The following is a 17,120-nucleotide window of genomic DNA, read 5'->3' on the forward strand; positions in this document are numbered from 1 at the left end:
AAATTTATGAGGGAGTGCAGACGTTTATGACATATTCATTATCTTTTGATAAAACAATCAAAGACAATAATTACAGTGTCACAGTAACCGCTCTCATCCATAAACTTTTCAGGGTATCTCGCTACGCCTATGTCAGTTTAGCCCCTTCACGCTATTTCATTAGGTTTTTCGATTCGGAAGGGTTTTATCAGCTTCCAGGCTATATTGTAAGCCTTATTCGACCATCTTTTTAAACCGTAAGTTAAAACACTTAAAACAACTTGCAGTTTTAAAATTTTGTGATAATTCCACAAATAAATGGCAGCATTTACAATCACGATTCATGATCCGAAAGGACAACTGCGTCATGGCGGCTCGAAGGACTCTTTATATTTAAAAAGTTCTCTATCTTTTTCTATTTGTACTTTTTCTGGCCAAAAGTTTGAAAATAAATGCTAGAATACCTAGCCTGGATATCCAGACTGTAAACTATTTCACCTTTAGTTTTTTTATATTTTTTCTCTGCTTTTACGGTCTGGTCCAAGTAACTCGTCTGCAGGGATATTTGTCCCTGCACATGCGAGTGTCTCTAATTGACCAATACGCGCCCAGTCACTGGGCAGAATTTTCTATGCGCGCGCATAATTTATAGGAAAAGCTGACAATGCAAAAAAAGATAAACAAATGAAAATGCAGGTTCATTTCTAAACAAAATGGCTAATGGAAAGGAGCCTTTATGAATGTGGCTAATGTGGCTCATCTCCTACAAGAGATGTAGTTTAAAGTAGTTTTGTTTTAGTAGTTTGTAAAAGAGGTTTTATGGTAAGTAATTATGGTGTGTCTGCCTGGGTTTCCAAAGTTTTGATAAAATTTTGAGTCTGGATACCCAGGCTATAAAATACCTAGTGGGTACATTTATGAAATCTGGTGTGAGAAAAACATCATCAGATAAGTAAAATCAAACAAATAGCTTATAAAGATACGACATTTTGCAGTTTAGGGTATCTTTCCAAAGTTTCTCCGAGAAGAGCTGAAATTAAAGTATATTAGACGTGAGTCTTCTAGCTCCACTGTGATATGAAAATCTTTTGGTGGCACGTTGTGGCACGGTGGATTTTTTTAGCTTGAAGTTTGAAAACTTCCGGTGTCAATGTTTAATTTCGTACAGTATACCATAAATTGGATGAACGTCTCGTTTGGGAATAGATAAGTGCGTTTTTATGAGAAATGCAATTAAAATGCTACGAAAAATAACAGTTTTTTGGTAATTTAAACCAGAAATAATGTTTATATTAATTTCATAAAAATAATTTGTCAATTTACATTTAAAATCAAAAGTGTTTCAGAATTTCAAAAATTTCTAAAGATTTTGAAAGTATAACACCCGTAAACTTAGGAAAAGCGCGTTTAGAGGCTACTACAGGGGATAATAGATTTTGCAATTAATATAGACAACATTTTCTAAAGATTGAACTTAAGAAAAGCTCAAAAAACTAACTTCCCCTAAGGAAAGGCAGGCAAAAACGGGTTTGTTTACCTCCAGAGACCAAACGGTGGAGAGCAAAAAAATAATGTGCGCGCATCTGTTTTGGGAATTGCGGGAAAGGTGTATTCCAAGTGAAAGGATCCTATCGGGCCTATGAGACAGGGGTGTTGTATCTACTAATTATAAATGCATATTCTAAACCGTTCCCAAGCTTATTACAATCATTAAACATTCAATAAATTACTTCCACAAAAACAAACAAATCACAGACGCCAAGGCTAAAACGACACTGTATTTAGCCTGGTTGGTGATACTGCTGGAGTCTTGATCTAAGTTGGGCGGGGTGGTACCTCTAGGTGGTAAAGTTCGGGGCGTCGGTTGTAAGTTTGAGGGCCAATCATACTGTGGGAGATTTGTACACCATAAATCGTCAGCTGCAAAGTAAGATATAATACACCCTATGAGCATTGACTTCCAAGCCCGAAGGACTAGACTTGAGACTCCTGGATGGGAAATGAAGATACGCGAACGCGCCCGCGCATGGTTTTTATACAAACACCGGGTCTATCGCTAGATTTCAAAAAAAAATGCAGTCCTCAAAAACAAAGTGATTGCGGCACGTTCTAGGCGCATTCCGAATGGGAAATAAGTGGCTTCACCTTTTCTTGCCTGGGAAAGGTTAGAGATTCTACTAAACCTTCGGGCTTTAACCCTATTCGTACTAGGGGGGCCTCTTTCTGTTCGGAGGTTAAACTATTGCAATGCCGGACAAAAGGTTGTAGACAAATGAAATTTCAGTGAAAAATGATGAGAAATAGAGCAAAATGACTCTTCTATGTGTCTGAAAGGGGATGGAAGTTAAGAAAAACACTTTTGAAGTCGTTGCATTGCTTTTGAATTGCTTTTGAGGGAACCACAAGCAAAAAATCAGCGTTTTGATACTGGTGTAAGGCAGTTAATCAAGCCCTTGTGGTTTGCCCTTGCGGTTAGACTGCAGTGGGTGACTTTCAAAGACTTTGATAGACTTTGAATGGGTTTGGAAAGCACCCAGAGCCTCTTGGGAACTTGTTTTTGATCGATATTGAAGTATTTTGCAAATATTGCAGAAGTCTACCAACCTTTTGTCCAGCATTGTGGTAATAGCTCCTGAAATAATAGAGCTTTTGCCGTGAAATTTTCTGTAAATTCCTAAACTTTATTTAGCTTCAAAATAATAAAACATTTGACACCTAAAAATTTTCACACCTTGAGCATGATGACATTTCTGACAGTAAGGTGTCACAAAAATTGACACTTTTCCAATACAAATTGATTTTTAATGTCAAATATATCATTTAAACCGTAATTTATTGAATATTTAGGATAAAATAAGCATTTTAAACTCAGGCAACTTTATTCTAAAGCTTTTGTTAGAATGCAATAGCTATTTATAAGAACAAAGGAAATTTTCGGTTTTTGCTCACTTTGGGCATGATAAGTGACGTCATCAAAAAAATTTTTTGTCAAAAGTTACCTTACGTGACAAGGATCTTGTGTGCCAAATTTCATCCAAAAAGACCCACTAGATCAAAAGTTAAGGGGTGGTACAGGAAAAGCCCCCCCCCCCCTAGTTCTGAACCGCCCCTAAAAGCCTAGTTTGAATAGGGTTAAACCAATGATATAGTATAGCCCGAAGGGCTAGATAAGCGGCCTTGGTCAAAAAGTGAAGTTCATCTTTGGAAGGATTTCCTACCAGAGTCACGTGACATTACAATAGAATTTCAGCGATTGACCAATCAGAAGCTTCGCGGGTTTTGGAAAACAATAGCAACAATATTTTTCCGATATTCACTTTTTTTTGCTGAAGAAAGCTTAAAGTTGCTTATCTAGCCCTTCAGGCTTTACAGATGTCTGCGCTTTAAACTCGATGCATATGAGACCCTATTGTTTTTTGTTTTTCAGAGACATCAATAGGCCTTTTCAAAATTATTTAGAGTGCAACGACTACTTTGTTTTAAAACCATTATCTAGATGATCAAATCCCTTGATGCGTCAAGTGTTACTTTTTTTAAATAGAGTAAACTTCTTTTGAACTCCTCTGGGAATCAACTACCATGGCAATACATTGACAACGAGGTAAGCGTTTCTCGTGACACGTTTTTTATAAGAGCAAAATATATAAGAATATTTTAAGGCTTTGTGGACTCAAAAACACCCTACTTATTAGAAAAATGGTCAGAATTATTCACAAAATGTTGAAAATAAGAACATGTTAAGAACATTTTCAGGCTTAAAACTCAAAAAGTTAAGAACATCCAAAGGCTTCAAAAATTTTGGATGTTCTTATAAGGAAAACGTGTACGTAATCTATGAAAAGGTCTATCAGATGCTGCTAGCCGAATCTTAACATTGAAAACCTTAAAAAAGTTTCGAATGTTTAGACCCAGCTTTCACATGTTAAAAGCGAAGTTTATGGAAACAAATCATTGATGACCAACAAAATCTTTCCAAATACTTTTCTCAAAAAAACAGTGTATCAATCATTGGGTTTTTTAGGAATCTTCAACCTTTCAACATTTTCTAACGCCAGATTGAAACCGTTAAATTTTTCAAAACCTAGTGATAGATTTAATTTTCAATCCAATGTTTTCGTGAAAACCTCGTGGATCTCGCGTTTTGAATTGGAAATAAGTGCCTTCATTTCCAACCCAAGAGTTTTCTCTTTAAGCCCCTTCGGAAATTTTCTCATAAAAACATTGAATCGATCTCACCTCCAACTGGACTTTTGACAATTCGATAATAAAATCCAACATCATCCGAGTCACAACTTTCAGTGCAATAATATTCGAATTTCATTCCATCTCGAGCTGGCGTATAACAGACATCAATTTGACCCTGAAATTTGAAAACCATTTGAAATTGTTTCCTTCTGATGTAAAAAGGGGTTCTACATGCTCCAGAATGATGGGTATGTTTTTTGTATTACCCCAATAGGTCTTTTTATAAATTACGTCACGAACATCACTTGCCTCGTATTCAAACAATTACCATGGTGATTACTCTCGGGTACCTAATAGCCGTCCCCCCCCGCTAATTAATTTTTCGGAAATTTTCCACCTAGGACATTTTTATTCCAACCCCTCCACTTATTAATTTTTGGGAAAATGTTTTTGAAAGTTCCCTTTTTTGTCTTAATTCTGCTGTATTAGCCTCCTTTCAAACATTTTCCACCCAGGACATTTTTATTCCAACCCCCCCGCTTATTAAATTTTGAGATTTTTTCCAACCCCCCTGCTTATTCCAACCCCCCCCGGCTATTAGGTACCCGAGAGTATGTCCCTTGAGAAAAATCAATTTTTTGGCCCAGCCGCGCAGCGCAAGTGGGCCTTTAAAAAGCAACTGAACGAAATGATTTTGGCTTTGTCGGAGCCTGTGCGCGCAATAGATTAACAAGTCCAGTAGTCCAGGCTAAACCAGCGGCCGATTTAGAATTTTTGCCTCGCCTACCCGCACGATGTTTGACCTACTGTTATATTGGATTGAATTGGTAGTAAAGTCAAATTTCATTCTCTTTATGGCAAAGTATTTTTTAGGTCAGGGAGCATTTGGATGTTGGAGTTTTATATTTCAAGCTTGACAGAGACTTTTTTCAAGTAAACTTATGTTGTAATTCATTAAATGATAATAAAATGCAGCTCATGTGTAAATTTGAATAAGTTTGGAATGTTTTTCATGATGCTACCCGTGAAGATGGTCAGTTTGGATTTTATCGCTCTAAACGGTCGGTGGCTGGATTTTTTAAACCTGACAGAGAATTTTTCAAGTAAATTTATGCTGTAACTCATTAAAGGATACTAAAATGCAGCTAAAGTGTAAATTTGAATAAATTTGGAATGTTTTTCATGATGCTACCCGTGAAAATGGTCAATTTTGGATTTATTACTCTAAATAAACTAAAACGGTCGGTGGTTGGATTTTTCAAACCTAACAGGGAATTTTTTCAAGTAAACCTATGCTGTAACTCATTAAAGGATACTAAAGTACAGCTCATGTGTAAATTTGAATAAGTTTGGAATGTTTTTCATGATGCAGCCCGTGAAAACAGACAATTTTGGATCTATCGCTCTAAATGGTCGGTGGTTGGATTTTTCAAACCTGACAGAGAATTTTTTCAAGTAAACTTATGTTGTAATTCATTAAAGGATACTAAAATACAGCTCATGTGTAAATTTGAATAAGTTTGGAATGTTTTTCATGATGCTAACGGGTTAAATCGATATTTCTGAACCTTGACGGTCAACATTTGACATTTGAAGTTTGTGAATTTATTTAAACCAATTTTTTCTTTCATACTAGTAAGAAAAACATTAAGCAAATCTATTATATACATATATTGCGTATCATTTATTATTGCTGACCTTCCCCTGACCTTCCAGCGCAGCTGGTTTCTTTCTTTTCATTTTTCACTTTTTTAACTTTTTGAATGTTCAATGTTTCGTATTTCAATCTCTGCCGAAAATGTGCATTAGGATTCTAAGATTCGATGTTTCCTTTAAACCCTAAAATTGCAAAAATACGATTCCGCAAACATTGATTCTCTCAAGGTACCCGTTACAAACGACATTTGGTTATTGCCACGTCAGCTGGGCCTTCACGCCGCTTCGGCTTCTTGTTTATGAATAGAAAGTAGTTTTAATGAAGTTTGCTGGGAGTTAATCACCATGGCCATTATTTCAAAACGAGGCAAGTTATGTTCGTGACGTAGATAGATAGAGTGGATATTTTACGTAGATAGCCCAGTAATCTAGGACTTTTGACAGTCTTTCGATTGTTTTTACGCGGTTCACGGCCAGCTGGCTCGGCTATCTATGAACTGAACCAAACATTGGAGGAAGTGGGGATTCGAACCACGAACCCCTGGTTTGAGACACTGACGTCTTTGACCACTTGGCCATCGCTCTGTTTGTATGGTTAACCATATTCATACTAACGCTGTGTTAGTAAGGTGAAGGCAAAAAAACAATAAAATATAGGGACACGAATATGACTGAAATACGTCATCACATCCTACTCACCTTTCCACAGTTTTCGCTTCCATCTTGTGGAACATCATCCATAACACTGAAAAGCAAAGTTGAATATCTTTTGAAATAATCCTTCAATAGTCGTCAAACTTTACAAAATTGATCTTTTGTAACTCCTGAACACATATAAAGATTTTCAACAATTTTTGTTAAGTGAAAGACATTTTACAGACCAGAATATCAGATTTTTGGAGAATTTTTAAGATTTTTCCAAAAAACAAAATCTTCTTTTGATCCTTTGCTTTTCCATCTTCTTTAGCCTGCATACAAAAATTTGGAAATCTCAAACCGAAGATTAAGTCCTTTACTGGCTGATTTCGTAAGTGTTTATAAGGCACTTATGTGCGGCCCTTAAGGGTTCCAAATATCGAAGAGAGAAAAACAGACCATTTCAAAAAAGCCCAGGAGGCTTGGTTATGGTTAGGGTTGGTCTAACGGTTAAAAAAAGTGAGAAAAACTTTTTTGGGCAACGTTTGGAAAATCTGAACATTTTGTGCCTTGAAATGGGCAAATACCTTCAAATTTAAGTAAATTTGGGTGAAAAATCGAGCCTTGCCTTGAACCAAGTAAACCAATGGGGGCGTCCCTTTTTAAATGTTTTGTTTTAAATAAGAGTGATATCGTTTGCTTACTCATCAATTTTAATTCATAAGCTTTTTCACGTTGGATTGGCACGGATGCAGAGCAAGATTGTTCAGAAAAAGGGAAAGAAAAACATTTTTTTGCTTATATCAGCATAGTAAATCAATAGGCAGACACTGTCCTGATATAAAATATGTGTCAGATAGTGATATGAAACTGGGACACTTATGTAAAAATAAAACCTTTAAATAACCCTTTTTGTTGGGTTTAAAAGTACTTTTAAGAGCATTATGAAAACTTACCATATACTAGCTCCGTTTACTTTGGTTTCTACCTAGAAAATAAAATATAGATAGTATCATGTTTAAAAGAAAGATTATAATACAACGAAGTCTCTATACACTTGGATGGTGATTCAAGATTATTGACAGTAGTTGTACTACGTTACATATATCTTTGGCGACAAATCGACCCTTGTGGTGCATTTTCTTGAAAGTTCTTGTTCATTTTAAGGGCTAAGGCAAAAAAATGGTCAGATTTTTCAAAATTTTGGACCTTTCGTCTTTCTCGCTTTTTAAAACGTTAGAACCCTTGCCTTGAGTGCCTCTTGGGCTTTTTTGAAATGGTTTGTTGCATTTGTAAAGGCTTGGGGACACGAGAAGTTTTCGCGTTGGTGCAATGCAACATGCTCCATCCTAGACAATGCTATCGTCCGTATAACATATTATTATGATATAACATAGTTTGTATATTATAAAACGCAATATGTTGCGCGGCGGATAGAGTCTGTGTTTACGACAACAGCTACCTATCTTAGATGAAACTCGTCTTAGACTAGCTCCATCCCACCAACAGAAGAAAAAAAGTGCGTGTCCCATGGTTTTTTGTTTTGTTTCATAGGACAAAAAGTGAGGGAAATACCAAAAGACACGCTGATTTTGTCCCAGGAACAAAAGTGAAGTTTCACTTTTATTGATGGAAAGAAAAATGGGGTGGAGACACGAGAAAGCGTTTCAGGTTGGTGGGATGGAGTATGTTGCATTGCGAAAAAAAATTAATGTCATTTAGCTATTAGAATGCTAAAGAGAGTATTGTACTTCACCTAAGACGATCCTATCGTCCATACATGATCAATAAAAAGGGAATAATTTAGGAGGCGGATTAATTTGAAAACGGAGAAAGCAGTGGTGTTTACAATGTTCCAATGTTCCAATGTTCCACCGCCGCTGTTTTTTTCCGTAAACTACAGCTGTAAACTTTGCGCATTATATTTCCCTGCGTTTACTATCCCTCTATGACGGCTGATAGCATCGTCTACGTCCACCTAAGAAACTCAAACAAATGTTTCTCATAAGGAATAGAGTCTAGGTGAAATTTAGCTTTGTTTATTTAGTAGCAGCAAAAAAAAAATACCATGCGCTGGAAAAAAGTGTCCTTGTAAATTCATTACCAGATTGCCTTAGAAGGCGACCGCGTTGTCCCTAGTCTGAATCGCAGACCTCTACAAAAAAGTAGCACGAATTCGTTAGAGGATACAAGCAGCCTACTTTGTCCCTGGGGGGGGGGGGGTTCTTCGGCAAATTTAGGCAAATGGAGGGTACGGTATGTGCCGCCCTTAAGGGTACTTTTTTGGATTTCAAAAGTCCCGCTAAGGGTCGAGATAATCAGAAAATCAAATTTCAGTCCCACTAAGGGTCGGAGAAATGGGAAATTTTCAACTTTTTACCCCCGGAAAGATCGAAATTTGGTCAAATTTGTCACAATAAGGGTCGTAAAATTCGCAAAAATGTCCTTTGTTTTCTCCTTTTTTGTCCCGGTGAGGGTCCAAGGGTCGAATGTCGGATGGCACGCACCGTCAGCTCGCAACCCTAGTACCCCCGGGAACGTTGTTAAGAGTTGATAAGGGGAATATGAATTAACTTACTCTAATTTGAATCTGTGTTCCAGTCATTCCATTCTTGATCTCAATAACTGGGTTATTCACACTTTCTTGGATATTTCCATGATACAAAATCGTCGCACTGCTGAAACCATACGGACCTGAATTGAAAATACATTAGTCTCGCTTATTCGAACTTCTATTTTGAATCTTTCTATAATTCGAACTTGTTTGTAGTCTCCGTCAAGAAGAAAACCTCTGAATCCTTTCTATAATTCGAATCTCTCTATAACTCGACCAGATAAGGATTCTCCGTTCGAGTTCGAATTAGCGAGAGTCAACTGTAGGAAGATAAAAACCATAAAAATTGAAACTGTCAAATCATGGTTCCAATGTGTCAGATACCCAGAAAATAATGGTACTAGTTTTGCGGCCCAAGTCCGTTCCCATGTATTCCTCTATCGACGTTACTGATGAAGGCCATTGGTAGACAATAATATGCTGATAATATGCATGGAACGAGATTGTAGTTGTGTGTAGCGTTTGGGACCAAGATCGAAGTATCTCAGCTGGTACACAACGTTGTTTCAACGTTCATCTTACATTATATGGACGTTATGAACATTAGACAAACGATAAAACAATGTCGTGTGCCAGCTGGGATGATGATAATGTGTGCAACCTTGAGAGAAGCAAACGTTTGATTTGCGTAAGGGAGGTAAGGGATCACCTTTTTCGAACCTTTCCTTCTTCCATTATGGCGGAAAAATTACTGATAATTTAACAAAACATCAAATTTTTGTTGTTTTGAGAAAATCAATTTTAAATTATTTTTCCTTAAATCCTGAAAAACCACTAACAATTGATTTTTGTGTTAAAAAAGCCTTAAGTCCAAAATTGTTTCCACTCTGGGCAAGGCTTTTTTGTCCTAAACTTTTTTACCCTGAAAATAAAGTAAAAAATTCTTATTTTTCTAAAAGCGGTATGGTCGTAACTCATCAATTTTCCAATAAATGGACTTAAAGCTTTTTTATTTTGCTGCGACGATATTTAGCGAGTCTTTGGGTTTGGGGTGTGAGGGAGAAACGATTATTTTATCAGTGCTGCATCTTTCACTTGGTACCTGGATTGGTGGCATTGAGCATCGTTGGAAGTTGATCAAGTTTGGTGGAATCAATTGGAGTGTATGGCTGTGCATTCTTGAATTGTGGTTGGATACAGTATGCTAAAATGAAAAGGGAGGAGTGTAGATATGCATAAAATTCAGAAAAATTCGTTATGTTTTTTTTTTGGGGCGGGTGGAAGAGGGTCACAAATTTTGTAAATTCTCAGGACAATTTTTTATACTTTTAGTCATTTTGGTTACTTTTCAGAGCGGCACGTCCCCGGCGGTCGTCAAGGTCAATGCCCCCCGGAATCTTTGTAATTAAACGTTAAATGATAATAAGAGGTGTAGTAGTGTGTACCAGGCATAACTAACGGTTTTTTCGTGAGAGCAAATTATATAAGAACACACATCGCGCAGAAAGGGGTTTCCAGATCTTGTCATGTTTTATTTGATTGACGCGTTATTGACGTAAACCCCCGTCTTTGTCTTATTGTTTGCGTCAATCTGATTGGTTGTTGCAACAATGCTCGCGCGCGTGATTGGTTAAAAGAACAATCAAATAGATGTTACGTCACAATTTTATTTTCACGTGTTCGAAAGAAAAAATTCGAATGTTTATTTTGAAGAATTTGTTTTACAAAGAGACATCAAACAAAAATTGGTAGAGAAATGGAAGGACGAAAAAGAAGTAGTGTTCATTATATTTCTTTTCACAACCGATCAAGTGCTTCTGAGCATGAGATTTTAATGGCTCAAAGAAAAAAGAGAGGAAAAGACGTCTATCTGGCAGAGGAGATATTGGCAGAGAAAAAGGTTAGTGTTTTGTTTGTCTCTTGTGGGTTGTAAATACATGCTTTACTATGGAAAATCCTTTTATCCCTTCCATTAATATTTGCCTATTTTCTTGTGTAGATCGGGAAGACATCTTACTACTTGGTGAAGTGGGCTGGTTGGGGAACTCAAGACAGTACTTGGGAGCCAAGAGAAAATTTGTTGGATGAGCGGTTACTGCAGTAAGTAACACAGTTGTTTATGCCTTGTTCCTGAGCTTAGGTTTCCCAAAGATAGGTTGGAGGCCACTTATTCTGGAAATGGAGATTTAAAAAAAATCTTTTTTGACGAAGGGGGTGACCTTAAAGTGGATTTTCACTTGCACGATTCAGGCATGATTTCAGGATTTTAAGAGTCGCATTCCTTTGATTTACAGGTTATGGGAAACACCAGTGGTAGACTTGAGGCAAGTTGAATTTTTTGTTGAACGTCTCCTTACTTGTTTTGAGGCTTCCCTAAAAGAACGGTTGAAAAGCGTCAAGCAACTAGATTTTCCAGTTGCTATTTTTAGGTATCTCTTCAACGGTAGGGGGGAGGATTTAGCAAGGGGTTCGAAGTTATTGCAAAAACATGACTTTGACCCTCAATGGTTCCCTAAGAATTGGCATTCAAGTCTCATAAACAAGCGAGGGACAAGGAGAGATATCGTTTTTCCTGTCACCATACGTTGCTTTTTGTCGAAGTCTCCGAAGCTATTCCAGACTTCAAACTCTGGTGAGGTGGAAGACAAAAAGCAACGTTTGACACAGAGAATTTCTGTCACTATTTTTAAGGACACAGTGAATTTTTGATAAATGTAATTTTTAGTTAGGTTTAATATTTAGAGAAATATATCTACTGATCATGCAAGTTTCTGCTGGTCACACGAACAAAGTGAGAAATGTAAGAGACGTGTAAAGGCTAGTTCTTTTTTTTGTCTTCAAGAAATTGAGATAACTGTTTGCTAACTTTTATTCACTATTTACATTCTTTTTCTTTCATATATGGCTAATTTTGAGATCAATCCTCTGTTTGATGGTACGCCCTCTTTTGTCGTTCAAATCCACCATCCTGCAACATCTGTAATCGCTTCTCGACCCCAAGTAAGTCAACACATGCATCTCTCCTGTTGATTTTGGAGTGAAAAAACTTCCTAAATTCATCATTCTTCTTCTCCACCCCTATAAAAAGTAAAAGTAAGTTAAGCCTATAGTCTCAATATTATTTATAATGGTTTTACTAGGAAATGCTCCACATACGGTTTTGTGTTTTTAATTTTTTTTTGTGCTTAATCGTTTAAGTAGAAGAGGGTACTTACCCTGTCCAGAAAATATCCTGAGAGTCTTGTACTTTCTCAAAACATCTGGGACGTGTTTGACCATTATGTGGATATAAGGTGTCACTGGGTAGGACCAGTCGTAACCACATCCATTCATCTTTTTGAGCTTGTACACCCATGCAATTGCCTAAAAAATGTAAATTAATTAATTTTTTAGGCTCGAAATCTGGAGTTAGACAAGTTTGGCACTCAAAATTAGTTGATATCAAATTGTATTCACACCTTCAACTCAAAGTCGTCAATTTCAGCTGGTGTCAATTCTGGTCTGTTCATGATCATGTACAGCTCTTCAAAAGCCTGAAATGGTAAGAAAATATGGCTCAAAATTTCTTTTCGTGATTTATCAAGACAAACTTAGATTTCTTCTCAGAAAGCTCTGAAGAGGAAAAAATGGAGGACAAGAAATAGCTCAATTAATGGTTTGGTTAGCTCCAAAGTTACCTTCCATAACTGTCTTGTCGGAGCCACTTGGTTTTTGGGCAGGAACTCGTCAAAGTGATCTGGTAACTTGGCTAGCATTCTTTTCTTATCATTTCCCATTAAAGAGGTCCATTCCACCTTGTTCTTTTTGTTCATCCAGAATTTGAGGGTGATACCAATTCCTTTCATCGCGGAAACTAGCTTTGACTGAATTTCTGTGTTTCCATTTTTCTAAAAAAACAATTATTCTATCTAATATGTTCTCACACTACGGAAGCACAATGACATCTCAGATCAAACTCTTTGATGTTACTCTTTTTGCTTTACACACCGAATCATGTGAGGGACTAATTAGATTGTTTTTATTATACAGACTTTGGTTTACCTCATCCATATCAAGGATTGAATGAAACAACCCATCTTCCAACCGATCAGTGACGCGCAGTAGAAGATGGAGTTCATCCACACAATAATGCTCGATTGGAACGTTTTCCAGGATAGGGTCGTCTTTGCATCCGCGCTGTTTTGACCATTTAGCATCTATCTTTCTCTTCTTCCCTGTAAATGTTGGATCTTGTCTGAAATAGAGAGGTACATGATTTTTTTAATTAAAGCAAATACCATTATTGTATTGAAAATATTGAGCATTTTTCGTGTGTGTAGATGGTGTAGAAGCTAGAAAACTCTGAACATGCTTTTATTTATTATGTATCGTAGCTTTCTACGTTAGAGAACTTTATAAAAATCATTAATTGCATTAATCTTTAGGTTGTTCTCACCTCTGTTCCCTTGTGATGTCACAATAAATACACGAGTTGTCCGAAGTAGCTGATTTCATGCCGAGTATCATGAGAAGAAACTGTGGATAAAAAGGTAAATAGAATGACACCGAGGCGATTTTCTTTCTTCAAAAAACTGCAAAGTGACCTGTTACAATTAAGCACAAATAATAAGATTTTTAAGTGTTGCCTACCTGGAAAAGAGTACGCGATTTTTTGACCAGACCAGACCTCTGTACTTACTTTGTAATCTCCACCAATAAACAATTCAACATCCAATTCTTTTCCACCAACCACAATTGCGGGGTTTTTTGCAATTTCGTTGACTTCAGTGATCAAATCTTGGAAACATTCTTTCACACACTCGTACGACTCACTGGCCATCCCAACTCCAACCGCGTTGTTCCCTACATAGAAATAATTTAATTCACATGTTATTTTGTCAAACAACTTGAGAATCCACACGTAAATTAAATGCATTCTGTCGTTCTCAGGGGCTAGAAAATATGGCTCTCCTTTTAAGGAAGTTAGGGACCCCTTAGCCTGCCACGCCCCCACCCAGAAAACAGAACAGAATCATGCTCACCAGAACTTTTGTAAAACGAACCAGATTCTTCTATAATTGTGTATGACATGACCACAAGATTTGATTTTCGAGTTAGTCTAGTTCCATCACCACTGATTTTGAGCTATTATAACAAAAGAAATATAGATTAATTGTTTAGGCTCTTCTAAAAAAATAGGGAGCTCTGTTTCTAAGAAAAAATTAAATGTCTTTATCAGAACAAACGAAGTTGCTCAAAAAAGGGGCCCTTTTCTCAGGAAAAATAAAGAGTCTTTGTTAGAAAAAATAATAAGGCTCTTTCCTCATAAAATGGCGATATTTTCTAGAGGAAAGGGGGATCTTTAGACTAACCATTATGCTTTTCTCTGCCGACTTCACTCTCTCGTCAGTTTCCAGCTGACCCATTAGTCTCATCTGAGCGCCTACTGTCTTTCCAGGAGTTGGTTCGATATCAAAACTTCTTGCAATCTGTTTCTGGGTCTTTTCCACAGCATGAGTGCGCGGAAGTCCAAACGCGATTTGAGAGAGCTCGTGATAGGCTTTTGTGGACACTGTATACCGATCCAATACATAAATAACCGCTTTGGTCCTTTCAATTTCAGAGAGATCATCACCTGAAGAAACAAAAGATACTTTGCGATTTACCGTACCTACCAAAAGCTGACGAATGAGCACTAACTCGGTGATGTGGAATTTTACGGCTTTACCTGTCTTCCATTTGAAAGATGGTTCATCAGATTCGATCGATGATTGGCTCGAAGATTGTGACTGGCTTGTCGATTGTTGTGAGGACGATTCCGACCATAGTGACGATCCTTAATATAAATTGTATTTATTTCAAACTAAATGTATTTTTTATTTACGACAAAACTGCAATTTCTCAATTTTTTCCGTACCGAACTTCTATTTTGGAATGAAGTGCTAGTGTCTAGTTTATGCTTTACCTTTCTCGCAAGAAACTGTTATTTTGGTTGCGGATGGCGTCTTCAATTTGATCTGAGCGGATGTAAAGCCAAACTTCTCCACCGTTCTTGTCACGCTTTCCCTAAATCAAAATTGCTAATATTTATTTTTACTTATTTTCACCGCGAAGGTCTTGACGTCGAAATTTAGTACAAACATGAAAACGGAAAGGGTGTTGATTATGGTAATGGAATGGAGAAAGTGCTTTTTTTGCAGGGCAGAAAATTTGTAAAACACTACAGTATATAATTATATATCAATTACCGAACTTGTGTCAGACGCCGGTATTTTTGTCGCTGACCCAATTCTTCAAAATCTTTTGTTGGTCGAACAGCTGGTATTGGATTCTAAAAAATCATGTAGACTTTTTACACTTTCTCCTGCATTCATTTAGTCTACGAGACTCACAGGAGTTAAATGATTTTTTTCTTATCAGTGGAATTGTCTAACTTTGTTTTCTGTAAGATAACCTGTATGAGAAGAATATTAGGGAGAGCTTGTGGGTTTTTAACAATAAGCCTGTTGTTTGAAATAGTAGAACATAAGAAAAAGTCTAAGGTCTACTGTTCTTATAAAAAAGTGGGTACGAAACACGTGATTTCTGAAACATACCTGTAGTGTTGCAACTGTTGCCTCTGCAGTTGCAAAGCAATGCCACGCCCCTTTTATTGCATACCGATTCTTTGAGTTGTTGTTCTTTAATTTCTTTTGTATTCGTGCCCCGGTCTTGTTTATTGATCTATGTGTACTCTCGAGGTACACTCCTACCCAACCTTTCTTCTTTAGTAGCGCCTCTACATAAGTTTTAGCCTCAGCGTACCCCATTTTGCCCACATAAACGACCAACTCCCCCGTCATTTCCAGCATATCTTTTGAGTCATTTTTGTTGGAAGACGGTATGTATTTGAGAGAATTGTCAAAAGACATTACAAAAGAGTTTCTAAACAGCGAATATTGCTCGAGTGTTTTCCTTGCACTTTTGAAAAAAACTTTTTCACGAAAACTTTTTGACGTTCGAATCTATTTGTTTATCTTATTTCCCAGGAAACTGACGTAGCATATAAATTATGCGTTCTTTGCTTGCTCAAAAATCACCACTTTGTTTAAGGGAAATACCCCAAGTGTTATATATATTTGGAAAGCCCAATTATTCTACTTTTCGAATGTTGTGTCATGGAATTTTTTTAACAATCGAATAGAACGGGATTTCCCCTGATATAAACAAACCTCGAGTCCTCTTCTGAGCTAGCGTTTATGTCCTTCAAAGTAAAAAATCACCAAGTTGTAAACCTGGAAGTATACTGTTATTATACATTTTTGGAAAGGAAAAGGTCTAAACTTTCTGAAAAGGTTGTCGTTTGTGAAGAAAAAAAATTCTACGATTTACTACAAAGACTTGAACTTGAGTTTGGTCATAATTTCTTTTCAAAAAGGGCTTTGTCTTATTTTAGCTAGAAAGTTGACAAAACTTTGGCATTGGGCGTAGAAAAAAAGAGAAATGAAAGAGGACACATTGTATTTTCCTTTTTAATTCATATTTCCAATAAAAAAAGATTAGAATATCAATATATTACCATGATAATACACTAGAAAAACACGAAAAACATTCCCCGCGGCTTTATTGACAGATTTTCGAACGTTTACCCCCGTCTTTTTCTACGTCAGATATTCGAACGTCAAAATTAGGAAACCCCATTCTGCGCGATGCAAAGCTTCGATGGGCTAAATCATAAGAAATATAGAACACCCAATTGTTTAGGAATTGCACAAAAAATACTCACAAAATGGTGAGATAAACAGAACAATTTCAGAACATTTTTAAAGGTTTCAAAAAATGTTGGACGATCTTATACTTACCAATGTTTAGTACCAAAGGCATAATCGTGAAGAGTTTCATTTTGATCATTTGTTTATGATTCTGAGCTAAAAGAAGAACAAGGAAATATAGAATATAACTATTACAGGCTCGATTTGAAAACTAACAGTTTTTCAAGAGGAATTGAATTTTCATCGAATAAGATACCCCCTTCTCACAAACCCGGTAGGATTTTTTTCAGCCAGTGGGGATAAAAATAATGGACTGAAACTCGATGGAGATTGATATTCCCATATTTATTTATGGCTGGGGATTTCAATTCTTTTGATGG

The 17,120-nt window shown here is 36.7% G+C and overlaps 2 protein-coding genes and 1 long non-coding RNA gene across 4 annotated transcripts; 1 reads left to right on the forward strand and 2 right to left on the reverse strand.

Annotated features, from left to right (window-relative positions):
• Positions 1 to 1,247: 1,247 nt before the first annotated feature.
• On the reverse strand, positions 1,248 to 16,892 carry LOC136800865 (uncharacterized). Its single transcript, XM_067057476.1, has 7 exons — positions 16,831 to 16,892; positions 10,113 to 10,214; positions 9,035 to 9,150; positions 7,413 to 7,444; positions 6,520 to 6,565; positions 4,216 to 4,339; positions 1,248 to 1,899 (listed from the first exon to the last, which is right to left on the reverse strand). The coding sequence occupies exons 1-7, from the start codon at positions 16,877 to 16,879 to the stop codon at positions 1,706 to 1,708; spliced, it is 663 nt and encodes a 220-aa protein (XP_066913577.1). The 5' UTR covers positions 16,880 to 16,892; the 3' UTR covers positions 1,248 to 1,705.
• LOC136800945 (uncharacterized) lies at positions 11,817 to 15,895 on the reverse strand. Of its 2 annotated transcripts, XM_067057557.1 has the most exons (13): positions 15,586 to 15,895; positions 15,238 to 15,320; positions 14,955 to 15,055; positions 14,718 to 14,825; positions 14,362 to 14,624; positions 14,032 to 14,134; positions 13,689 to 13,852; positions 13,446 to 13,525; positions 13,052 to 13,244; positions 12,688 to 12,897; positions 12,469 to 12,543; positions 12,226 to 12,373; positions 11,817 to 12,088 (listed from the first exon to the last, which is right to left on the reverse strand). In XM_067057557.1, the coding sequence occupies exons 1-13, from the start codon at positions 15,838 to 15,840 to the stop codon at positions 11,928 to 11,930; spliced, it is 1,944 nt and encodes a 647-aa protein (XP_066913658.1). In that variant the 5' UTR covers positions 15,841 to 15,895; the 3' UTR covers positions 11,817 to 11,927. The 2 variants fall into 2 exon arrangements, with proteins under 2 accessions (XP_066913658.1, XP_066913656.1); XM_067057555.1 differs by having other exon boundaries at positions 14,362 to 14,825.
• On the forward strand, positions 11,920 to 14,894 carry LOC136800946 (uncharacterized). The gene is made up of 5 exons (XR_010845778.1): positions 11,920 to 12,010; positions 12,404 to 12,551; positions 13,040 to 13,257; positions 13,435 to 13,539; positions 14,613 to 14,894. It is a non-coding gene; the product is annotated as an uncharacterized lncRNA (long non-coding RNA).
• Positions 16,893 to 17,120: the final 228 nt, after the last annotated feature.

This window comes from Clytia hemisphaerica, unplaced genomic scaffold, assembly GCF_902728285.1.
Source record: "Clytia hemisphaerica strain Z4C2 unplaced genomic scaffold, Clytia hemisphaerica genome assembly, whole genome shotgun sequence".
Classification (NCBI taxonomy): Eukaryota; Metazoa; Cnidaria; class Hydrozoa; order Leptothecata; family Clytiidae; genus Clytia; species Clytia hemisphaerica.